A 19,748-nucleotide genomic window follows, 5' to 3' on the forward strand; every position below is an offset into this window, starting at 1 on the left:
GCGGGAGCGTCTCCTGCGGGTGGATTCGGACCCAGGAATCGATCTCCCCAGACTGAGGTCCCGCGGATTCTTCTCCTGGGGTGGCCTGACGTGGTTCAGCATCAAACACTGGAGGCAGCAAGAGCTTTTCCACTCTTCTTCCTCCAAACCCTGCAGGGTTTGAAATTCCCTTACAATCACCCACAATTAAGATCATGGCTCTAACCCTAATCGTTGCCGTAGGTAATATCTAAAGCACTTAAATTCCCAGCACCTTGTCTGTTCGGGCTTTTGCAGCTTTTTTTTTTTTTTAATAAATACCACCACCTCCTGTTGTTGCTGCTGTGATTTACAAGCGGTTTTCTCAGCGGAGGAACGTCCCCACTCGCAGCTGCGCTGCCTCCATCCCGACGAGGTGACCGTGCTGTCTAGGGGAGATTTGCTCTAGGGGCAGGGGAAATGGGCGTTTTGTTAGATTACAGGGAAATCTTGATGAAGAGCTTAATGAATGGTTCCTTTTAAAGAGGTAAACAAGAGACAGAGTTCTCTGACCAGCAACTGTCTTCTTAGCTCCTCTCCTTTTGCTCTCCCATGGACAGTAAGCTCAGGTGAAGTGAATAGTTGCTGGAGGTTCAAGCAGCAGTTCTGTCTACATGTTTCATTAGATTCGAATGTGAAATGTGCTATTAAAGAAAAAGAAAGTAATGATCACTTACGTGTCACTCTGTTCAAGGGGATTCACTACAGTTAATGCTGGGGCTGTACAATCAATTAGAAACCTTTATTTTGCGAAGAACTTGCAAAGAATAGATATGTTAAATAAACAAGATTTGAGTGCTGCTTTGTGTAGACGCAGCAGAGACCACATTGAGACTACTGAGTGAACTACTCTCATATACTTATCAATGGAGCCTGAGTGCTAATATTAACCTTTTAAGTTACAAGGATTTTTTTGTCATGTACAAAGTAGATCAGAGGTTCAAAAAGCACATTAAGAAGGCTCCACACTTTTTTGAGCTTCTGTTTTCCCAGTCTTGGAGGTGAGCACCTCAGCTAGAAACTGTGTCAGAGAAGGGTGATGATCTATAAGGGCTGAGGAGACATAAAACACGTTGCAGAGACTTCTGACAAAAACAGACCAAAACAAAACCAAGAGCAATGATGTGTTAGAAAAGAAAATGTTACCTGAGGAAATCTGGAGCTCGTATTATCATGTGCTGAAAGTCTTCCAAAGACAGCTTGCCATCGTTGTCCACATCAGCTTCGTAAATCACCTTGTCACACACAAGGTTAACCTCTTCCGGGGTCAGTTCATTTCGGGTTAATTTGTTAACAGTTTTCTCCAGATCTGATTTGCATATGTAATCATCATTGTTAAAATCTGTCAAAGGAAACAAAATTAATTCAAAGTGACAAAAGTCAGCATTTTACATGGTTGAGTGACAAGACCTCATAGGAAAGCTTTGGTTCCCAGGCCATAATATATTTATGTGAACAGAATTTTCAAATCAGAAATGAAGTCCTGCAGTTATCCACGTTTGCTTGTATACAAATTTGGTAACAAAAATCATGGAATCCCAGAATGTGAGGGGTTGAAGGGCCCTGGAAAGCTCATCCAGTGCAATCCCCCCATCTTGGTGGCTGCGCTGGACTCTCTCCAGCAGTTCCCTGTCCTGCTGGAGCTGAGGGGCCACAACTGGACACAAGATTCCAGGTGTGGTCTCCCCAGGGCAGAGCAGAGGGGCAGGAGAACCTCTCTGACCTACTGACCACCCCCTTCTAACCCACCCCAGGTCCCATTGGCTTCCTGGCCACAAGGGCCCAGTGCTGGCTCATGGTCACCCTGCTGTCCCCAGGACCCCCAGGTCCCTTTCCCCTCCGCTGCTCTCTAATAGGTCATTCCCAACTTACACTGGAACCTGGGGTTGTTCCCCAAAGTTCACTTTTTATGCATGTCTCACTCACCATAAATTTTAAAAGCATAATAAGCTTTCAAGTCTCTGGGAGCCATTTCACTCAGCACTGAAAACATGTCCAAGAAATCATCTAAAGTCATGTTGCCGTCCCCGTTCTCGGAGAAAACCTCTGCAATGCGCTGGCGGAATGGGTTGTCCTGGGACACAGAACACAGGGGCAAGGGAAACTCATCTTTACTGCCTTTATTTCAGTGCAGATAAGGCACAATTGGAGCGAGATTATTTTTGTTGTATCCCCTTTTTGGCAAATACTCCCCTTTCCGCTATTATGTTCTTGTCTAACACATTAGAGGGAGGCACAGCAGCAACTTCAGGCTGTTTTTGTGGAATCACCAGAAACTTCCAGAAAATACTTCAATAGCCAAATGTTATTTGTATTTCAGCCTCCCAGCAATTAGTACAGGATAAATTATTTAAAAAGAGGAGATTAAAGCGAAACGTGTCACTTGATTCTGGTTGTGCTCCTCGCTCTGTACCTTCAGCTCGGGCATGCTGCCAATGAGCTCGTAGGGAAGCGTCACGGCTGGTTTACCAGTGTAGTCGAGTGGCACCAGCTGTGGGGCCAGGTCTCGGTATCTGTCAAAGAGTCTGAAATAGAAAGAAAAGCTTGTTTAGGGAACAAGTTATTTAGACCACTGAGAACAATGCGTTTGCCTTTTCCAGATCATTCTTCATATTTTGCATCATTTACCAGATGAATGATATCAGTCACTAAATAACATGTAGTATGGTCTGTAGTCGGTGGTGGAAGAGGCAGCATTAAACAGAACGCCAGAGTGAAACCGGTGAAAAAGAAAAAGCTTTCATGCTTACAGAACCAAGAGGTGAAAATGCTCACTGGGGTCAGGCAGCCAACCTACTAGATACTGTGTATCTGCAAACGGATTTTCACAAAGTCTCAGATTTACTTCTACATTGGCAGCAATTGTCTTTACACATGTAGTGTAGTTATGATTTATATATTTGTAATAAGAAGGCACAAGCCCTTCACCCTGCAGGTCCACACAAGCAGTTTCCAAACACACAGACACCTGTTTTCCACCCCCACGATGAACAGGACCAAAGAGAATGGATTTCAACTGGAGCATGAAAAGATTCAGTTTAAATGTCAGAATAAAACCCTGAATGTTTAAAGCCATGGGCAGGAAAAGAGAGATCTAGGATCAGATCTACTGGGTTTTTATCCACCCCAGGTGTCTTCCTATTTTTCCACAGAACTCAGGTCCAAGAGACAGAAAATGTGTAAAAAATTTTGACATATGCACCACTTTTTCAGCATCCTATTTGCTTTATTTCTTGTGCTAGAGAAGGATCCCATTCACAGTTGATATGTACAAAACAACAGGGCAGAATTTTAAAAGGGATCCTTATCAATAATAGATGTTTTATTCATGACATAGGTATGGTTCTGGCCTCTATTTACTATGTGTAAAAGGCAGACAGCTTTAGATAATTATTACAGAGCCACTCATATTTTATCCTGTATATAGAACTCATAGACAGAGATCAAGGTTCTGAAGAAATGATCACAGAATGTTGGGGGTTGAAGGCCCCTGGAAAGCTCATCCAGTGCAATCCCCCCAGAGCAGGAACACCCAGCTGAGGTTACACAGGAATTAATAGAAAATGTGGAATTCTGGCACAGTTTAGCATAGATAACATAGGGTTTGTACATTAAAAAGGCAATGAAAATGCTCAGATTGTCCAAAGGGATCACTTAAAATTTGTGTAATTCCATTTTAAAGTTATTTTTAAATACCTCACCCTATGTGTAACCTGCCTTTATAGCAATCTCTGTCCTTTGCCCACAAAATGCATATACAAGACTCACCTCAGAATTTCTTTCCTTGTAAAGAACGTGCAGTCCTATGAAATAAGAAAAGACATAACATGTAATGACAGTTTTTTAGGATGCATTTTTCCATACAGTAACTTAAATGAAGTTATATTGTATGTGGTCAATCATTAAAGCTCACTCTTTCTAGCATATAATTCGGAGTATTTTATAACCCTACTTCTTGATGTAAGTATCAAACCATGTTACTAAAATCTTTGCTGTAATTTAACACTCCTACTTCATATTTTTAAGAGATTGCTTTAAAAAAAAGCTTTTCAATTTTACAATGTTCCACCCACACAGCAATTTAGGCATTTTTGTACCTGATAAGCATCTAGTTGTGCCTGGGTGAAAATGGTCTGTTTGTTGCCCATTTCTGCCTCTGGCTGCTGATCCTTGTCCCAACATCCTTTCCCCAAAGGCGCCTTTATAGGCAGCCTGGATATTCATTCAGTTATTAAAAGCTGCGACAATGAGGTTCAGGTGTAGCAGGGGATCAAGTAACCAGCTGCCCTGTTCCACAGGCTGCAAAGTATCATAACAGGAGCATTTCATCGAATCTTTAGCGTGGCTGCTCGAGGCTCTTCCCAGCGCCGCTCACCTGGCTCCCGTGTGCACAACACGCTCAGGTTACGGGCTGGACCAAGCAACTCATGGCTGCTTGTTTGTGCCTTTGAGAACAGGTAGCCCTTGCAGATCGGACCTTTTCATTATTTCAGATATGGTAAACTACTTCAAACGTGTTAGTAATGTGGCAGGGTGTCCTCTTTCTTGATCATGGGCAGGCTGCAAACCCTTCGTTTCTTGGTCTTCCCAACCACCCGCTGGCCGTGGTGCAAACTATTTCCCTCAGCGAAGCAACGCCGGCTCGCCCCCTCGGCGCGCCTTCGAATAAGCACAAATCACCCAGGATTGTTCTCCTCGGCGTGGAAAAACATGCGTGGGGAGGGCTGGAGCTGCTTTTTTCCCGGATTTTTTAGCTTTCCCTGTCAGAGAAGTTTCGGCGGGAAGCGCTTTTCCCCCCTCACGGAGGGAGGGAGAGAGGGGCACGAGCGGTTGCCACGGCAACGCCGCCGGATGTCGCCGGCCGCCGCCGCCAGGGGGCGCCGCGGCGGGGCGGAAGTGTCATGGCGGAGGTGTCATGGCGGACTACGAGGCGGTGCAGCGGGGGCCGCTGCGGCTGAAGGGCAGCGGAGGCGCCCTGGGGGCCGGCAAGCGGTGAGAGGACACATATACACACACACACACATATACACACATATACACACACAGCGGAGGCGCCCTGGGGGCCGGCAAGCGGTGAGAGGACACTTAGACACACACACATATACACACACACACACACATATACACACCCAGCGGGGCGGCCCCGGGGCCGGGGGGCGGCCGGGGCTGGGCTGACCCTCCCTTGCTCGCAGGAAGAAGAAGAAGGCGAAGGAGAAGGCGCAGCTGCTGGAGCAGATCGTGAGCAGCAAGAAGCAGGAGGAGGAGAAGAAGCGCGGGCTGGACAAGCGCACCCCGGCGCAGGTGGCCTACGAGAAGATGCAGGAGAAGCGGGTAGGGCTGCCCCGTGTGGTCTGAACCCTCTGGGGTTTAAAACCTCCGGAGCATCCCCTGGGAGTAACCGGCCTCTTGTGTTTTTCCGCCAGCAAATGGAGCGGATCCTGAAGAAAGCATCGAAAACCCATAAGCAGCGAGTGGAGGTGAGGCAGGTCACCCCATGTCCTTACGGCAGCGTGCGTTTATCGGATTGTTGGGCTGGAGGAACGTTTCTCTTTTATGAAACACAGAAGGGGGGCAGGGGGCCTGGTGGTTCAGTGGTGGCGGTGGCTGCACCAAACGTTACATGTTTTCTGTCTCTTTCTCACCCCCAGGACTTCAACAGGCACTTGGACACTCTGACGGAGCATTACGACATTCCCAAAGTCAGCTGGACCAAGTGAACGCGCCGCTTCTCCAGACCCTGCACCCCCAGGCGTGTTTTGTTTGTCTTGAGCAGGGCTGGCGTGTAAATCTGTGTATTCCCCACACTCAATATTTAATATATCTTCTGAGCGTTTATGACTTCGTACTGTCTCGTTTCATTGTTTTGCTTTTTTAAAACTGAATATTCCGCAAAGTCTCTTCTTGGCTGATGAGCTCTGATTTATATAGGTGCAGAGGGCTGCGTTTTTAGTGCTTAAAATGAGATCAAGGCCAAAATCCATTGCTGTGAGCCAGCTGGAAAATGTTCATTTTTTTAAATATATATTAACTGTTATTTTTGGAAGTGAAAAGTCTGACAGTCTCATATACCATAAGCTTCTGTTGTAAGAGGATTTGTATGATTTCTCTCTATCTGGAGTTCTTTCGGGGGGTCTGCTGTCATTTGTAGCTTTGGTGGAATTTATTAAACGCTGCTTTCATCCTTTGGGTGCTGACCTGCCTGTAAATCAGGGGCACGGCACTGACGAAACTGCTTGTGTGTGGAGTTTTTCAAGTGTCTTTCCCGCCTTCACATCTCTCTCCTTTGAGAGATGACGCGTATCTTGATGTTTACAATCCTGATGTGCCTTTTAGACCCAAACATTGTTTCTAAATGCAAATATCCTCCCTCTCCTGCCACTGGTTGGGCTCAGGGCGAGCCCGGGGCTCCCACTTCCCCGCCGTTATTACCCAGCGCTGCTGCGGGACCATTTCCCAGCGGGGAAAAATATACCCCGGGACTATTTAACGTGGGTGAGTTATCATGTTGCTCCGCTCCCGCGGCGGAGCCCTGCGCGTATCCCGCCCCGGCAGCCGGGCCTCGTTTCGGCGCTTCCTGCCGGAAGGGAGGCGGGGGAAGCGGAAGTGCGGGTGTGTGGCCGGGGACGCGGCGGCCGGGCGGGAGGCGCGATGTCGGCCAGCGCGGTCTACGTGCTGGACCTCAAGGGGAAGGTGAGGCCGGGCGGGCTGCGGCCGGAGGGGCCTCCTCGGGCCGGGCTGCCGAACGGGCCGGGCACGCCCCGCTCCCTGAGGGCCCCGCGCCGGCGGGTTCCCCGTTGCGGCTGCGGAGCCGCTTTCCCGCTCCCGCCCGCGGTGCCAGGGCGGCCTGTGCCGCCCGTTCGCCGCTGCAGCCGCTGCGGGCGGCGGCTGCTGGGAGGGGAGGTGGCAGCAGGGCCCATGGGCGTCCCCCGGGGTCATCAACTGCTGTCATTGGGGGAAGGTTGTTTCAGAGAAGCTGCATGTTTTCCAATCTTAAAAACGTTAAGACGTGCAGCAAGAGGTGGGCGATAACTCTGGAAAATATTAACGCGTGACTTTGCAATGAAATCCGAGGCTCTGCGTCCCAATCACCGGGCGGTTTTGCGCCGGGATTCGCGTCGTGTTCACAGGGGCTGGGTGAGCTTGGTGACTCTCGTGGTTACTCGAAGGGCTTTTCCGGATCCCCGGGTGTTGGTCGCACACGGTAACGGCGTCTCAGGAGAGATAACGATATAACTGTTCTGTTGCTTTCTCCAGGTTCTCATCTGTCGGAATTACCGTGGGGATGTGGACATGTCAGAGGTGGAGCATTTTATGCCGATCCTTATGGAAAAGGAAGAGGAGGGGACGCTCTCTCCTATTCTAGCACACGGGGGAGTTCGTTTTATGTGGATTAAACATAACAACTTATATCGTATCCTTTATACTGTACATAGCTTGTGTATGGCAAGCACTGCTGTTTTATCTCCAACATTTGTGTCTAAATGCAAAACTAGAGAATGGGTGAAGTGTTTACATTAATTCTACCCTAATAAATTATTTCCTGGGTGTTTCTCGTCATGTCTCTTTAGGCCAGAAATACAGTAAGTGAATTGATTAACTCTTAATATTTTGACCACCACTAGTTGCCTAAAGGCTTTTAAAAATGCACTTAGTAAACTTTTTTTTCAATGCCGACTTGGAACGTATATTCCTGAACATCCTTTGCCAGTTGTTGCAACTTCTAAGAAAAATGCTTGTGTGTCACTGGTGTTTTCATTTTTATATAAAGTAGTTCAGGTGAGTAAGAAATTTCAAGTGTAACCTCCATCTTCCTTTCAGGTCTATCTAAATCTGATCTAAATAGAATTGCATAGAGCTCTCACATTTCTAAAGAACTCCGTGGTGATAGCATTTTTACTTTATGTCTGATTATTTCCTAGAGCTCTCTTCCTAACCGCTGATAATGGGATTGATATTTTTTAGCTGAGTAGGGAAAGGATGTGTCACGATCCTGTAAGCAGTTGCACAAGACCTGAGGACACAGGAGCATTGTGAACCCGGTGCAGGGGCAGCGGCGCATCACACAGATTGTGCGTTTGCTTCATCCCTTCCTGGCATGAAGATTTTTCACAAGGCTCAGAGCTGTTTCTGGGGTTCTGTAGCTCTCTGTTAATTGAGATGAGTTTCTTGAGGCGAATCTTGTGACCAGAATGCTGTGTGTGGATTATGGGTTTGGGGGCTTTTCTAAAACATCATTTTAGATGCGAGAATGCATTCGGAATGTGCCGTTGTTCCTCGTTCATGTCCTTCTTCTTCCCCTCCCTCCTGTCATTTCGTTTCAGGTTTTTTCTGAATATTTCAAGGAGCTGGAAGAAGAGAGCATTAGGGATAATTTTGTTATTATTTATGAGTTGTTAGATGAGCTTATGGATTTTGGTTATCCGCAAACCACTGACAGTAAAATTTTACAAGAGTAAGTATCAAATCCCATCGCTTACAGTGACAAACTCCCTGGAAAGTTTTGAGTGTTCTACACGCAATTGTTTTGGCTTGGTGTAGTTATAAAAACCAGATGCTTGATAAAGTGTAGCTCTGTAGCGTCAAACTTCTGTTATTGCTGATATGAAAGGTATGAAAGGCAAAGAATCACAAGGTATGAGTTTCATTTCTTTGTGCTGTACAGGTACATCACTCAGGAAGGTCACAAACTTGAAACTGGAGCTCCCCGTCCGCCTGCCACCGTTACGAATGCCGTTTCGTGGCGATCAGAAGGGATAAAATACAGGAAAAATGAAGTTTTCCTGGACGTTATAGAGTCTGTTAACTTGCTGGTGAGCACCTGAGAATCGCAATAAGTGTTGAAAAGGGCTTATTGTCTGAAAACCTGCCAGGGTCCGATGAAAAGTCAGTCAGACCGAGTGCCCACGGGGGCATCCAGTAGACACATAATTCCTGCCATGTCCTTTCCTCCTCCATCTTTGCCCGTCACCTTCCTGACCTAACTCTGCTCTCCTGAATTAGTTGCTCAGGACAAGGACGTGCAGGAGAACTGGGGGATGGGGCGGGGGTATCGTTTGGTGTCATGACGTATCACATCAGAGCCGTCTTGCCTCCTTGTGGTGTTTTTTCAGGTCAGTGCCAATGGAAACGTGTTACGGAGCGAGATCGTGGGGTCCATTAAGATGCGAGTGTTTCTGTCGGGAATGCCGGAGCTGCGCCTCGGTCTGAACGACAAAGTTCTCTTTGACAACACAGGCCGTGAGTATTGCGGTGACACCCTGGAAGTCCTGAAAGGTGTTACCTCAGGGCTTAGGCTGTGGCATGCTTGAGCTTCAGCTGCAAGTATTAAATACTCCCTTTACGGGCACAGAAAAGTGCTTTAGGTTTTGCGTGACGATAACCACGCAAAGGTGAGATATCGTGATAACGCGCAGTAACCGTCTCAGCTTCATCTCTTTTTCATGGGGATTTCTGGAGTCCTGAGAAGCCCCCGCAAGCTAAGGAGGTGCTGGCTAAGAGGGAGGGTGTCAGCCTCCAGCTGCTCTGCGCTGCTGGAGCTCTGGTCTTCACTTGTGTAGCCCCTTGAAATGTGTATTTTCTGCTAGGTGGCAAAAGTAAATCAGTAGAACTGGAAGATGTAAAGTTTCACCAGTGTGTTCGTCTCTCTCGCTTTGAAAACGACAGGACAATTTCTTTCATTCCGCCTGACGGGGAGTTTGAGCTCATGTCGTATCGTCTTAATACCCACGTAAGTCTGCGTTTTATTATATATAATGTTTTAAATTGTAGGCAAAATCACTAATGGCTTTCCCTTCATTTTTTATTTCTCAAAGTACGGGCAGCGTTGTAGTTTTCAAGTCAAGCATTAATAGCAAAGCTTTGTGGTTGCTCTTTTTGGAGGAAGTAAGAATGAGTTTTGAAATAACTTGGCAATAAGTCTCTGTCTTGCCAACTACTATTGAAACTCATTAATCATCTTCGTCCTGGGGACAGCAGGGTGACCGTGAGCCAGCACTGGGCCCTTGTGGCCAGGAAGCCAATGGGACCTGGGGGGGGTTAGAAGGGGGTGGTCAGTGGGTCAGAGAGGTTCTCCTGCCCCTCTGCTCTGCCCTGGGGAGACCGGTTGCGCTGGATGAGCTTTCCAGGGCCCTTCCAACCCCTGACATTCTGTCATCAATTATCAAATATTCTGGAATGCAAGTGTTTGTTATTGGGGATTAGGCTGAGGTGCCTTTTGAGGCCTAGAGTTCTGTAACACTTGGAGGTTGGTATATCAGTGTTCACTCATTTGTATAATTATTTGAACTTTCAAATAACAACACAACTCGGTTATCGTTTTGAACAGCACAGACTTGCTGGTTTTTCTGTGGGGTTCATGTTTTGAGTGTAGAAAGATTTTCATGACTGTCGAAGCAAAACCTCCAGCTATGAACATGTTTTCCCCCCGTCAGGTAAAACCACTGATCTGGATTGAATCTGTGATTGAAAAACATTCCCACAGCCGCATCGAGTACATGATCAAGGTCAGGACATTATAATGGTTCATTTTAGTCTTCTCCTTCATTTGTTTTCAGAGCTCGACCAGCAGTATGTGCGTTTCTGTACAAGTATTTGGTATTTCTGTGGGACTTTATTTTGGATCTCGGTAGACTGGGGTGGAGGGGAACTGTGTGTCTCGCAGCTCCCTGAGCTCACATAATGGAAACATTGAGAGACCTTTCTGGTTTCTCTTTAGGCAAAAAGTCAATTTAAGCGGAGATCAACCGCCAACAACGTGGAGATTCACATTCCGGTTCCAAACGACGCGGACTCGCCAAAGTTTAAAACCACTGTTGGAAGTGTCAAATGGGTTCCCGAGAACAGTGAAATTGTCTGGTCCATTAAATCTTTTCCAGTAAGTGGTATTTTTACTCTTACTGCTTAATACCATAATAATTACTAAAAGTTAATATTTTATGAGCGTTTGGACTCTGCCTAAATCGAATTCTAGTGGTGTCAGGTAGTACCGGCCTCTTCCTCTTTTCCCTTAAATGGAGGCTCGTAACTTCCTAATAGACGTTTCAGATACGGTTAGTGTTTTGTTTGACCGCGATCCTTTTCAGAACAGGAGAGAGCGGGTTTTGGAGCGCGGGCTTGGATGGTGTAATCCCTTGGCCTAGACTTAGCAGCAGCTGCTTTAGTTTTTCAGATTGTGCTTCTTGGGTGGTTCCACGAGCCTGAGCTCTTCCACATGCGCATGGCGTGGTCACCGTTTCAACAGAATGGTCAGCAGCACCAAAAAGAATAATGCTCTTTGTTCCCCTTTGCTGTGAGGCTGGGAGAAAATGAGTTACGTGTCAGGCTTGTCCTAACTGCCCTGGATGAGCTTTCCAGCTCCCTTCCAGCCCTGGGGTTGTGTGAGAAGTCTGTCTCTCTTTGCGCAGGGTGGAAAAGAATACCTGATGAGAGCTCACTTTGGGCTGCCGAGTGTGGAAGCTGAGGACAAGGAAGGAAAACCTCCCATCAGTGTAAAGTTCGAGATTCCGTACTTCACCACTTCAGGAATCCAGGTTAGTAGCTGAAAATAGGAAAACTGGCTTAACACACACATTTGTCTCGTCCTCATGACGCTTCCTGTTCAATATTATCCATAAATTATATTTTTGCCCCCTCAAATGTTTGGTTTCTGACTCCCTGAACGCTGCTGGGCTGGCACGCAGACGTCATTCCTTCACGTCTTTCTTTGCAGGTTCGCTACTTAAAGATCATTGAGAAGAGCGGCTACCAGGCCCTCCCGTGGGTTCGTTACATCACCCAGAATGGAGGTAAATGGAAAGCACTAAATAAACTTCAGACATCTCCAACCTGTCTATTTTGTTTCTCCAGCAAACCCCTACAATTGGGAGCACGCACAAAGGCAGTTTGTTCTTCAGCATTAAACCATGTGCTTTAGATACCAGGTAGATGAAGGCCTGCTGCTTTCTCCAGTCGCCTTTTTGGTGTCAACGAAACACACTGTGGAACAGCTCAGTGATGCTGGTCAAGTATTTTGTAGTTAGGCTGGGACTTGGTGAGATTTGGGGAATACAAATTGTAAAAGAAGTTGTTCACACATATGGCTATGCCAGCTTTAAGTTGTAGAAGACACCGTTTGCTAAAACATACTAGATCATTTGCGAGCAAAAGCTGTGTGCAGTAATCACTTTAGGGCTCATTTTCATGGCCGTTCCACACAAAGATCTGGTTTTATTTTATATTGCTGATCCCTATTTGTGGATCTGCGTTGGTATCTTCAGTGGGACAATCACTAACAGTGGGGTCCGGTGGTTTTTGTTCCCTCGCAGACTACCAGCTCCGAACACAGTAAAACGTCTCGCGGCGCCGCAGACGGAGCTCCGGGCCTGGAATTTGTTGCAGACGCTTCTGTGGTACCGAGAGCCGTGAACGTTGTTGCCAAGGGTCTCGTTTCTGCAGTCCTGGGATTGGCAGGAGGAAGATGGGAAAATCACTCTTTTCAATGATGTGTTGAGCATTCGAACCATTAGTATTGATTGTGTGAATATTTATTTCATTGTTAGGACGTGCTGATCTTGCTGCTGAATGCTGATTACGTTAGGAGTAGCCAGGAATACAGAGTGAACCTTGAGAATGTCTCGTCAATGCCTTGTCCTTACATTCGAAAGGTTTCTAGTGGTTTAGGGTCTCGAAAGACATTGGCAGCGTTTGCTACAAATTGGGAGACAATTGTGCAATTAACTGACTGCTGAACACTTGGTTGTATTTAGCCCAAGGTATTTATTTGTTTCTCGGGGCATGTCGGTGCCTTAACTCATTCGGAGCTCTCTTTACTTATAAAAACTCACGGAATATGAGCTTAAAACTACCTGAAGTCCAAAAATACTGTTGGCTGGTTTTGCGTGGTTCCAAACCAGTTAATGTGACAGAACTAGTTCAAGCGGAGGGTTTGGAGGCAAAATAGGGGCGCGTTAAAGACCCGTAAGAGGCCAAAACCATTCTGGAGGCGATGACTGGTAGGAAGATTGGCTCTTTTAATTGTTATTTTCCAGATGGCAGGAATACACCCCGAGCTCTTCCTGCAGGGCGCTCGCTGCTCGCGGAGGGGCCGCTCCAGACGCGGTTGCCGTGTTTCTCGCAGCTTGCCGGTGTTCACTGGGGCAGGTCTTGCCCGTTTTGCTCTCGTTGGCTGGAACTGCTGAGCTGTATCTGCCCTGAGGGGGCACTTGCGTTCTCAGGCTTCTCCCTTTTCACAGCTGTTGTTACCGTTTCCTGCCTGATGGAGAAGGGTTCGGAATCTTGTACTTAAAGGTGTTATTTTTTTTATGTGCAGTTTCATTTATTTTTCTGAGAAGCTCGATTGGCATGGCTGTACATATTCTGATTTTTTTGGGAGAATTTTGACAGTTATCAGTATTTTCTTTAAGCGATTTTTAGGATGTTTTGGTTTGAGTTCAGTACTCCTGACGTGCTGCATTTAAACCATCACAAATCTAAATATATATGTCCAGAAACGTGATTTGATAAACGCAGCGTGTGCGGGGTTCTCCACACCATTAGGAGTCTTGCGCTCTCCCACCAGACTGGCGCGATATTTCAGTCCTTGTAGACGGTCCAGAGGGAGGTGTGTGTGCGTACATGGGGGCTGGTAGCACGAACGGGCTCCTGGGGTGCAGCGGCTGTACCGCGGCCGGGCTGGCGCGGTGGGCGGCTGTGGACGGGTGTTCTGCAGTGAGGTGACTGTCTTTGTCACCCGCATCTCCACGGTGAAACAAATTAAACCACCTGGTTCCAGATTTGGTTCCACTGCTCGTTCTCATTTGAACAATTAAGCTCATGACTGGACTGAACATTTTTATATGGAAACTGTAACTGGTTGACGCTTTCTGATGACTCTGTTCTTCAAACTGCTTTAATTATTTGCCTGTAAAATGTGACTCGATGCTTGTTTTCCTTTTGAAGGTTGTATCTCGTGGACCACAACAGTGTTTTTTCTCATATTTTGTCACAGTTTGACTGTTTAATGATGGGGCATCAGCCGCGCTTGTCCAGGAACTAATAAAGGGCAGAAAATCCTCTTGGAATCCGTTGCGTGTTGCTCGCTCGTTGTTGCAGCCTCTGCTCGTACGGGACGCGCAGGTGCTGCGGCGTCAGGTCGGGAGCATCGAGCCAAGGTGGATCACGGCCCCCGCTCTGCCGTCACCCACCCGTCTTGTTACCTCCTCATAAAGCCGATGAGGGTGCTCAAGCACGACTCGCCCTGGTGAAGCCACGCTGGCTGCCCCAATGACCCCCTCATCCCTGATCAGTTTTGTTCTTAGAGCAGCTGCTGAATCTTCCTCATCTTGGTGGCTTCTGTTCTCTGCCTCCTGTGGAAAGGTGCAAACGTGATGTTCTGCCTGCAGGGTACGGTTAGTGCCCGATGTAAAGTACTTTACAAAGACCATTTGCATCATTCAGTGAGCAGTAAAGCATCTCCTGTGTTTTCAGCTCTATGTGGCTGCACAGCTGCGTTACCCGGAGTCTCCTGTCCCCATCCCCAGGCCAGCAGCACGTCCGTGTTCTCTGCAGCCTTGTGTCTGCAATGAGCAGCTCCAGCGTGTTTCCTCTGCTCCCACCGTAACCCCAGCTGCCGTCACAGTGTTTCGCTGTGCAGAACTCCCACCTCATTTACGCGTTGTTTAATTGCTCCCTGATCAGGCAGCTGTTCCTCGCGGTGCGTCAGAAAAGGTGATTTTACTCCCTGTGTTTGTGCCTGAGCTCCTGGTTGACTGGGACTGTACAAAGCCCTCGGCGGTGCGGGCGCTCCCTTGCCCCCCATGGCCAGTTCTGCCGGCAGGTGGCACCCCGAGCACTCTGTTCATTGCAGACAATCCCACACTCAGCACAGAACGTGCATTTTGATGGGAACGTGCAGCTATTTCAGTGCCTCTGGGCTCGGTTAACAAATAAAAGGGTTTTTTTAGTATTATGTAATTTTTTTGAGTTCAGGACCTTTCTCCTCCATTTAGTTTGGTGGTTTCTCTTGCCTGTGTTTCTTTCTGGCTGCTGGTTCAATAACCACGACACGGAGCAGAGGGGGTGGATGAGCCGCAGGAGCAGCTGTGCCCAGCTGTGCGCTGGTGGGGCTGGGCAGCATCACTGGTGGGACTGGACTGGACTTCATCACTGGTGGGGCTGGACATCACTGGATATCACCGGGGCACAGAACTACCGCTCAGCGAGTGGTCTGCGAGCTCCTGTTTGAACAGCGTGTGAGAGGTTTGATTTGGTTTGAGGTTTGGTTTGGTTTATTTTTTCTTCCCCCCCGATTACCTGGTTTTGTCTCAATGAAAGAAGCCAGAACCTCCCTCCTGATTGAATGAAATGGGGGTGTTAGAAAAGTTTCGTTCCAGCCAGGGAGATGTTCACTGGTTTCCTCTGCGTGTTTTCACTCCTCCTCCCCATTGCCATCGTTTTATACCCATGTGTTCACGCTCCTTAGATGTGCGTCCTGACTCCAATCTGAGCAGCTCCGCTCTATAAAACGTTCTTACGCATCCAGAGAGACAACAGGGCATTATCCTGTGTCCCAGTTTAGGCCATCGCACCTGTTCAATTCTGACTCACGTTCTGTGCCGAGGACGGGGCTGAACCGGCGCTGCGCTCCGCGTCCGGTGCCAGCGCCGCGCGCTGCGCTCGCCCAGCGCCTCCCGCCGCTGGCACCACCGGCCTGCGGCTCCAGCGGCGCCGGGCGACCGGGGCGGCCGGCCCTGCGGAGAACAGTGCGGTGACCGTGGCCAGTTCGGGTGTGGGCCCGTCACGGCGTGACCATCGCGACACCCCGCGCTCCCGAACACGGACACGTGTCTGCAGAGGGGCTGTGGAGCTCAGCTCTGCGCTCCTTCTCCCGAAAATGAGATTCCTGCTTTATTAGGCCGCGCTCTGGGCTCAGTTCCCAGGGACTTGGTGCAACCACCGTCTGAAATGGAGACCATCGGTGGCCTTGCAGAATCAGCGGCATCGCGCAGGACTGTTAGAGCCCTTTTGCCCCCTTCAGCTGTCCTGCCGCCCCGTGGCTGTTGGCAGGCTGCTCGAACCAGGGCATTCGGGTAGTTTGGAGTTTAATATCAGAAATTGTGCCCAGCTTAACCTCATGACCCGCCTCTCCTCCCTCTTCTCCCCGTTTGAGGTACCCGGGTCTCTCGGCGCTGTCCTGGTCTCGTTGCGGCCCCGGCAGCTGCGGCGCCGCGCTGGTGCGACTGTGGTGCTGGAGGTGGAACTGGTCTGGGTTACTCTCGGCAGATCACAGCCCAGAGCCGGAGCCGCCGGGTCCGTTTGCAGGCTGCTGGTCAGATAAATAAGCACAAACAGGCCCGGCTCAAACAATCGGCAACGAGAAGAACAGGACGCTCCCAAAGCCGGCGTGCTGGGCTCCGGCCCGCGCTGGGGAAGTTTTGTAGGCTTAGTTCAAACCTTGGCTGTGGATTTGTACCTTGGATCAAAGTTTTGTTGCAGGCCCTTCTCCAATATAAAGCAAAGAAACGTAAAACAACAAATATCGAGTGAAATCCAAACACAATCTGCTCTATGTTATGCTACAAGAATGAATGAACTCTGCCTCCCACCCCGTCCCGCTGTGACTCGCTGGGACAAGCGCCGCGCGCAGGAGCGGCCGCGGAGCTGGAGCAGCGGCCGAGCCGGAGGCGCCGCCGGGCTCGTCCCCGCTCGTCCCCTGGGCACGTGCAGGTGAACCGACAGGTGCTCACCTGCGGCGTTGAACGGGCTCAGCCTCAGCATGGAGCTGAAGCCCAGATGTTCGATTACAAGGCTTTCGAGATGTTTGTCTCTGAGTTAAGAGCAGTTCTGTCTGGCATAAGGGGTGTCTGATACCTCATTCCAGACTTTCTTAGACCCATCCGAAGCAACATGGTTGTTGCGCCACAGGTTTTGAAGGACGGAATAATGTTTAGGGAGCCCAAGCAGGCCCAGGCTGGATCCATCCGGCTGCTATTCAGGAATCTTGTCATCTTTAAGCCTCGGATGAGGAGCTTGTAGAAGCTGCCGGTTCCTCCCCATGTCCTGGTGAGGTGAGTGAGGGATTCGAGAACCCGACCAAGCCCAGGAGCAAGTGGAGGTACCGGGTTCCCTGTGGAGGTACCGGGTTCCCTGTGGAGGTACCGGGTTCCTTGTGGAGATACCGGGTTCCCTGTGGAGGTACCGGGTTCCCTGTGGAGGTACCGGGTTCCTTGTGGAGGTACCGGGTTCCCTGTGGAGGTACCGGGTTCCTTGTGGAGGTACCGGGTTCCCTGTGGAGGTACCGGGTTCCTTGTGGAGGTACCGGGTTCCTTGTGGAGATACCGGGTTCCCTGTGGAGGTACCGGGTTCCTTGTGGAGGTACCGGGTTCCTTGTGGAGGTACCGGGTTCCCTGTGGAGGTACCGGGTTCCCTGTGGAGGTACCGGGTTCCTTGTGGAGGTACCGGGTTCCTTGTGGAGGTACCGGGTTCCCTGTGGAGGTACCGGGTTCCTTGTGGTACCGCGACTGAGGAGACTGAGCCATCGGGGCTCTGCGAGCGGGCAGCGAATCCCCACTGGGCGCCAGGGAGATCTCAACTGTACTTTGGATATAGACAAGAGGTGATTTAACACCCGAATCCAGCTCTGGGCTTCTGCTCTCAGTGAGCTGCTCCCTGCAGCTCCGCGTGCCGGGCGCCGCCGCCGTCCGGCCGGGGACACGAGACACAGCGGTGACGACTGGAGGAGTTTGGGGAGACTTTGGTGTAGAGGTTGGAGCAAAGGCTTGGGGGATATGAATGCTTGGACATGCCCGCCTTGTAAACGCATGAAATCTGCCTTCAAACAGAAAAAACAAGCCTATGAAGTTGAAAAGGAATACGTTTGAAACAGACAGCAGCCAATATTGCGTGTAAATTCTGCCTTGTCCCTGTGTTTGCGTAGGAGGGGGCTCCTGGGCCGCCCCGCGCGCCCGCCCAGCGGCCCCATGGCCGCGCACACCAGCGTTCGTCGGCCTTCTGGCTTATTTATTAGAACAAACGCACAAGACAGAGCCGCTTCTACGTGTTGTGAACCGCGATTGTTCGAGTTTCCGAGAGGTCACGAGGGTCCCCGATAACCGAGCGGCTCGGGGCTGCGTTGTCCTGCCGCGTTATCAACAGGAAACATCTTTGCAGCACAGGAACCCCGGCTTGGTCATTGGCCTGGGGCAGGAACATGACGGCGCTTTCTCATCCTATCGGGACTCGGATATTTTGGGAGCTGGTATATAAAGCTCGCAGCACACAGTGTCTCTTGGCCATTCGAGCAGGTTCATGGCAGGAATCAGTGTGCTTTGCTATTTTAGTAGTTGCTATAGTTGCGGCGCGGATGGTTTTCCTTGCCCCGCGCGGTCCAGGGTGGTATTTCATTACAGTTCAGATGTATATTTTTATTATTTGAGTGCAGATGGACATATTTAAAGTAATTAACGTGGTGATATAAGCCTTGTAAAGAAGCCCTTAGCAAATAAACAGCGAGTCCATAAATCATATCAATGCAGGCCTTGTTTAGCTTTCATTAAACGCTCTCAGGCTCACACGGCGCAGGATTGGGCTCTGTCCAAGCGAGTCTCAGATTTGCTACATGATAAAATGTGATTTGGGCTCTGAAGTACGAGCCGTCCATGCGCTGGCGATCGTGTGCTGAGGGAACAGCCCTTCTGCATCACGCAGCTCATGGCAAGAAGTCCAGCAACGTCCACAACCAGCATTAGATCAGAGCAAACAGCGCTTAGACGGAGCTGTAAAGAGCTGAGCTGGACGGGGGCCAGTGTTGCAATTAATATTCTGCACAGAGTGACACCATCGCTGATTAGCAAACCTCATTCGGGCCACACGATAAAACCAGAGTGGTTTTTCCATCGCTGTGTCACTGTTTTGATCCGGAGTGACTGTAACTACCGAGGAGAAACGAGAACAACCAACCGCTGGCACGATGAGGGCCCAGATTTGCCCTAGAAGTGCATATAGAAGTTCTAATCACGGGGGTTCGCTTAGTCCTCCGGAATACACCGCTCTGCACAGTTCCACGCTGCTTCTGTTGGTTTCTTCATTATCACACTTTCTAACTTTCACTCTTATTACAATATTTCTTAAAGATCCTTTGACTTCAGGAATCTGTTATTTCTCTGTAGTTAATCATTTGGGAGATCCGGCAAAGGGATCAATTTGTTATGGATCCGCGGGACCGACTCAGACGGGGCGTTGGGAGAGGTTGGTTTGTTTCGAGCTGTTTGAATCCGTCGTGCTGGCTCTGCAGCACCTGGGGGGAGCTGGAGGGACGAGGGGGCACCTGCTCCTCCCGCTGCAGCGCTGGGGCGGCCGAGCTCCCCGAGCAGCGGCGCTGAGCAGCTCGCTCGCTTCCCGCAGCGCTCGGTGGCAGAGCAGCCAGAGGGTTCAGAGTAACAAAGTGAATTCCTTTTGGTAGCAAACAGTTATTTATTTATTAATTCTTATTGGGGTGGGACGTGAATTCAGCAGAGAACAGAAACAGCAGCTGCGGTTGCTGGAAGTCGAAGCCAAGCAAAGTCAAGTTAGAAAAGAGAGTTTGTGTCCAGCAGAGTGTGTGCACGTGGATCTGCTGCTGGAAAAACCGATGCTGGGGAGAACTGAGACGTCCCTGCATCAAGATGGGGGTGTCTTGTCTCTTCCAAAAGATGCACCTTCCCCAACAGCTGCAGCCCCAGAGCTGCTGCTGCAGCTCATAGACGTGGACTCTGTGC

General features: G+C 49.4%; 3 protein-coding genes across 5 annotated transcripts in view; 2 read left to right on the top strand and 1 right to left on the bottom strand.

Moving 5' to 3' along the window:
* Positions 1-14,075, top strand: part of AP1M1 (adaptor related protein complex 1 subunit mu 1) — a 60,038-nt gene extending 45,963 nt beyond the window's left edge. Inside the window, exons 2-13 of the mRNA XM_082071735.1 lie at positions 6,651-6,708; positions 7,273-7,429; positions 7,727-7,794; positions 8,340-8,470; positions 8,681-8,828; positions 9,129-9,255; positions 9,603-9,745; positions 10,449-10,520; positions 10,733-10,891; positions 11,421-11,546; positions 11,726-11,801; positions 12,321-14,075. Of these exons, the coding sequence (XP_081927861.1) occupies positions 6,667-6,708; positions 7,273-7,429; positions 7,727-7,794; positions 8,340-8,470; positions 8,681-8,828; positions 9,129-9,255; positions 9,603-9,745; positions 10,449-10,520; positions 10,733-10,891; positions 11,421-11,546; positions 11,726-11,801; positions 12,321-12,343 (1,272 nt within the window). The 5' untranslated portion in view covers positions 6,651-6,666 and the 3' untranslated portion in view covers positions 12,344-14,075. The remainder of the gene's footprint in view (positions 1-6,650; positions 6,709-7,272; positions 7,430-7,726; positions 7,795-8,339; positions 8,471-8,680; positions 8,829-9,128; positions 9,256-9,602; positions 9,746-10,448; positions 10,521-10,732; positions 10,892-11,420; positions 11,547-11,725; positions 11,802-12,320) is intronic.
* CIB3 (calcium and integrin binding family member 3) lies at positions 309-4,790 on the bottom strand. Of its 3 annotated transcripts, XR_014185991.1 has the most exons (7): positions 4,116-4,790; positions 3,787-3,821; positions 2,432-2,543; positions 1,945-2,092; positions 1,165-1,360; positions 532-662; positions 332-423 (listed from the first exon to the last, which is right to left on the bottom strand). XR_014185991.1 is itself a non-coding variant. In XM_082072018.1 (6 exons), the coding sequence occupies exons 1-6, from the start codon at positions 4,164-4,166 to the stop codon at positions 641-643; spliced, it is 564 nt and encodes a 187-aa protein (XP_081928144.1). In that variant the 5' UTR covers positions 4,167-4,790; the 3' UTR covers positions 309-640. The 3 variants fall into 3 exon arrangements, 2 of the variants coding, with proteins under 2 accessions (XP_081928144.1, XP_081928143.1); XM_082072018.1 differs by having other exon boundaries at positions 309-662; XM_082072017.1 differs by lacking the exons at positions 332-423; positions 532-662 and adding an exon at positions 960-1,071.
* FAM32A (family with sequence similarity 32 member A) lies at positions 4,889-5,853 on the top strand. Its single transcript, XM_082072019.1, has 4 exons — positions 4,889-5,010; positions 5,211-5,349; positions 5,442-5,495; positions 5,667-5,853. The coding sequence occupies exons 1-4, from the start codon at positions 4,934-4,936 to the stop codon at positions 5,733-5,735; spliced, it is 339 nt and encodes a 112-aa protein (XP_081928145.1). The 5' UTR covers positions 4,889-4,933; the 3' UTR covers positions 5,736-5,853.
* Positions 14,076-19,748: the final 5,673 nt, after the last annotated feature.

This window comes from Streptopelia decaocto (genome assembly GCF_964273445.1).
Source record: "Streptopelia decaocto genome assembly, chromosome: 24".
Classification (NCBI taxonomy): Eukaryota; Metazoa; Chordata; class Aves; order Columbiformes; family Columbidae; genus Streptopelia; species Streptopelia decaocto.